Raw genomic sequence first — 3,570 nt, forward strand, 5'->3', positions numbered from 1 at the left:
GGACTAGTGAAAAAGTACCCGGGTTTGTTTCAGTGGTCATGTATGTACAAGGTTGATAGACGGCAAACAAATCAATCAAATAAAGTTGACTTTACCCACAAGTTTTAGTTTTATACCATCAATTTATACTATAAAATTTGGTGAAATAACATAAATCAAAACAACAATGAATACAGTTCTGAAAATAATTATTATTATTTTACCCATTCAAAACGTCATCCGAAAAATCCAAAAGAAATGGTTAAGCCAAACGAAGCGAAAATTCGCGTTGCTTACTGCTTCTGAAACAGCAATACGAAAGTAACGCATCCAATCCAAATTCAATCCCTTCCTTCACCTAACTTCGCACTCTCCTTTTATTTATCTATCTGCCAACTCCAAGGAATTGAGATCTCTCTCTCTCTCTCTCTCACTAACACGCTGCACGCAGAGAGATTTTTTTACAGTTCGTGAGGTTGGAAGTGGAGAGAAACCTTCACCTCCGGCTTTTACATTATTATTCTTTTCCCTTTTTAGATTTTGATAATTTACTAAGCTGTTGATTGGAGCTGTTTGAGATAAGGTTTTGTTTTTCTTGGTTTTCTATATGTATATATTTTTGCTTTTTTTTTTTTTTAGATTATAGTATATTTTAATGAGCTTGAGTAGATCAGAAAAAAAAAAAAAAAAAACACCTTGGGTTTGATTACATCGTCTATGCTCTGCTTCTCATAGAAATAAATATTGGTTGTCTGATTTGGTGCATATAGAGACAATGCTGCTGGTGGGTTTTGTGAGAAAATCTTGAAATTTGATGTAGTGGTGGCCGAAATCTTGTTTGCTAATGGGTCAGGAGGAGCAGAAGGTACTACCGGGTCAGCTTGATCCGGGGACCAGTGAGAATTCGAGCAGTTCAGTTAATGGGGTGGTGCCCGAGACTATGATTTCGGTGAATTCAGAAGAGAAGGAATCTATGTGTGTTGGTGAAGAAAAAAATGGGGTTTTGAACGAATTGGCTTGTGAGTTGGGGTCAAGTAAGGTTCTAATGGACAGGCTTGAACATCGGGTCAATCAGGAGGTGATTGATCGGTGTGGCGGAGGTGAGGAACCGAGTCGAGTTGATCGAGGGACAAGTGAGGATTCGAGTAGTTTGGGTGGTGGGGTTGTTTCTGATACTGGGATTGTTATTAATTCGGATGAGGCTTTGCCTGTTGGTGAAGATGATAGGGGATTGGGAGCAAAAATTAATGAATTGTTGTCGAGTAAGGTACCTAGCAAAGAGGTGAATAAAGAGGTCTCTGAATCGGAGAAGAATTCGTGTGTGATTGATGTGATGTGCAGTAGTGCTATAGGGTTTGGCGACAATCGGGATGGGGAGAGGGTTTGTAGGATTTGCCATTTGGGTTCTGAGCAATCATCTCACATGACGGAATTGGTTGCTGGTGATTCTGATATGACGACAACAACAGATTTAATTCAGCTTGGCTGTGGGTGTAAAGATGAACTTGGCATTGCACATAGTTACTGTGCTGAAGTGTGGTTCAAGCTAAGGGGAACAGGTAATTGTTTCGCCTTTTTTATTTGGCTCAAAATTTATCTGGAATTTCTTTTATATGTATTTGTAGGAAAGTATTATGTGTCATTGTTGGGATTTTAGCTGCAGTTTGCAACCTTGGTTGTCTTCTTATGTGATTTATTTAATTTTGTTTTGCTTCCTTTGAGGGAATTAAACCTTGGTTTCTCCATCTTGATTTCAGTTTTTTCTCCGGTAAATCTGGACTTCAAGAATAATTTTGTCCCTTTACTGTTAGTTGCCTTTTCTAAGCAGAATGATGCGTCTTTGTGTAGATACTGTATATATGTATCCTTTTGATCACCTGTTACCAATATGTATTTTGGTTGTTGTGCATGCTTGGAACAATTCTTTTCTCATAGTATCCTTGCAAATCATGCAAAGGTCTATCTATAAGGTTTGTCCTCTGTGGCACTTCATTAATTTTGATATGTGGAATCAAGATGCTCTTTCTATATGGTGCATTGGTCATGGAGTAAAATAGTCATCTGGTTGTCAGATTCAGGATTAATGGTGAATGGTTTCATGCACTAATGATCCCAAATGTGTATGAAGGGAGCTGTTAAAATTTTATGAAATTGACTCTGGTGAAAACTGTTAGTTGATCAAAGTGAATCTGCAAGTTCCCGTGTTCTAAACTAGTTTCATGATTAGCTGATGTATCCTGAAATGACCGCACTCTTTTGCTGGATTCTTGTCAAGTGCTATAAGAAACTAGCGTCAGAATTCACTACTCATGCAATTCTTTCTTTCTTTCTTTCTTTCTTTTATACATGCAGATTGTGTGAGATTTGTGGTAAGACTGCAAAAAACGTTAAGGGTGCTACGCATAGCAGATTTATGGAGGAGTGGAATGAAAGGAGATTTACAGCTGGCAGTAGTAACTCCTCAGGAAGAGGTGGAGGATGTTGGCGGGGACAGCCATTTTGTAACTTCCTGATGGCATGCCTGGTAATAGCTTTCGTGCTGCCATGGTTTTTTCGTGTAAATATGTTCTGATATGGTAGTGAATAAAATTGCAATGTTCTTCCTGGGAATATCATTTTTTTTTTTTCACGCATGCATGGTGTTGGTGCATCATGTGGGGTTTCTGGCATTATTTTGGTGTGACAAAGACACACTGCCTAGTTAGGTCTTCACATTTGGCCCTGAAAGTTTGAGGCTTCAGTGTTCAGATGATAAAAGTTGTCGCCCTGACAACTAGGCAGCACCAGATCAGACTGTTGTTCTTTGCTTTGCAGTTGGTGTGGCCGGTAATGTTATGAGAATTTCTTCCTTGGTTTCATATCTTATCCAAAAGAATTAGATTTTGCCTTAAATTTCATGTTTCAAGGATGAAACATTGTCTGAACCACAAATTTGTTGGCCATAAGTATGGCAGGCATTTGTATATGGGAGCCATTTACATTCTCTGGTTTTCTGGGAGACAAAGAAGCTTGATGTATATTGCTAGTGTTGTGGTGTTTCCCAAGTGCCCTGGACGTAACTTTTTTCTGTTTTTTCAAAACTCTACAAGCACTTATTGCATGATCCGCAATCAAAAGTCAGTCATGCACATATATATAATAATAAATGAGTTTTTCTACTTATCATTTCAACATAACGCACACTACACTTATTTTTATTTTTATTTTTATTTTATTTTTCGGTTTTATTCTTCCTAAGGTAATTGAGATCTTCTACTCATCATCTATACACTACATATTTGGTGAGAGAAAAAAAAATTAAAAAATTATGTGTGGTGTAAAGATGATGAGTAAAATTTTTCATAATAAATATGGTTCTAAAAGGTGTGATGTATATTGGGTTTACTCTCCAAATGTAAGTCTGGATGGCCCTGCCTTTAAGAAATTCCACATCATAAAAACTAGGGAGTGATGAACGAATGGGAGGTAGGAGAGAGAGAGAGAGAGAGAGAGAGAGAGAGAGAGAGAGAGAGATGGGAGACTAGTTTGGTTTCTTGTTTGTATGATTATCTTTGAGGAAACAGTTACAAGTGGATTGGATTGGTATCCAAG

At 37.8% G+C, this 3,570-nt stretch overlaps 1 protein-coding gene across 1 annotated transcript; it reads left to right on the forward strand.

Moving 5' to 3' along the window:
* Positions 1 to 663: 663 nt before the first annotated feature.
* Positions 664 to 2,837, forward strand: LOC121266014. The gene is made up of 2 exons (XM_041169699.1): positions 664 to 1,538; positions 2,332 to 2,837. Exons 1-2 carry the CDS (start codon positions 824 to 826, stop codon positions 2,490 to 2,492), a joined length of 876 nt encoding a protein of 291 aa, XP_041025633.1. The 5' UTR covers positions 664 to 823; the 3' UTR covers positions 2,493 to 2,837.
* The last annotated feature ends 733 nt before the right edge of the window (positions 2,838 to 3,570 follow it).

Source organism: Juglans microcarpa x Juglans regia, chromosome 5D (assembly GCF_004785595.1).
Source record: "Juglans microcarpa x Juglans regia isolate MS1-56 chromosome 5D, Jm3101_v1.0, whole genome shotgun sequence".
NCBI classification, from domain to species: domain Eukaryota; kingdom Viridiplantae; phylum Streptophyta; class Magnoliopsida; order Fagales; family Juglandaceae; genus Juglans; species Juglans microcarpa x Juglans regia.

Excerpts from the sequence above, each read along its gene's own strand:
- LOC121266014 (XM_041169699.1), top strand. The coding sequence starts at position 824 with ATGGGTCAGGAGGAGCAGAAGGTACTACCGGGTCAGCTTGATCCGGGG. Across the intron at positions 1,539-2,331 it reads GTTCAAGCTAAGGGGAACAG|ATTGTGTGAGATTTGTGGTA; the intron begins GTAATTGTTTCG and ends TTATACATGCAG.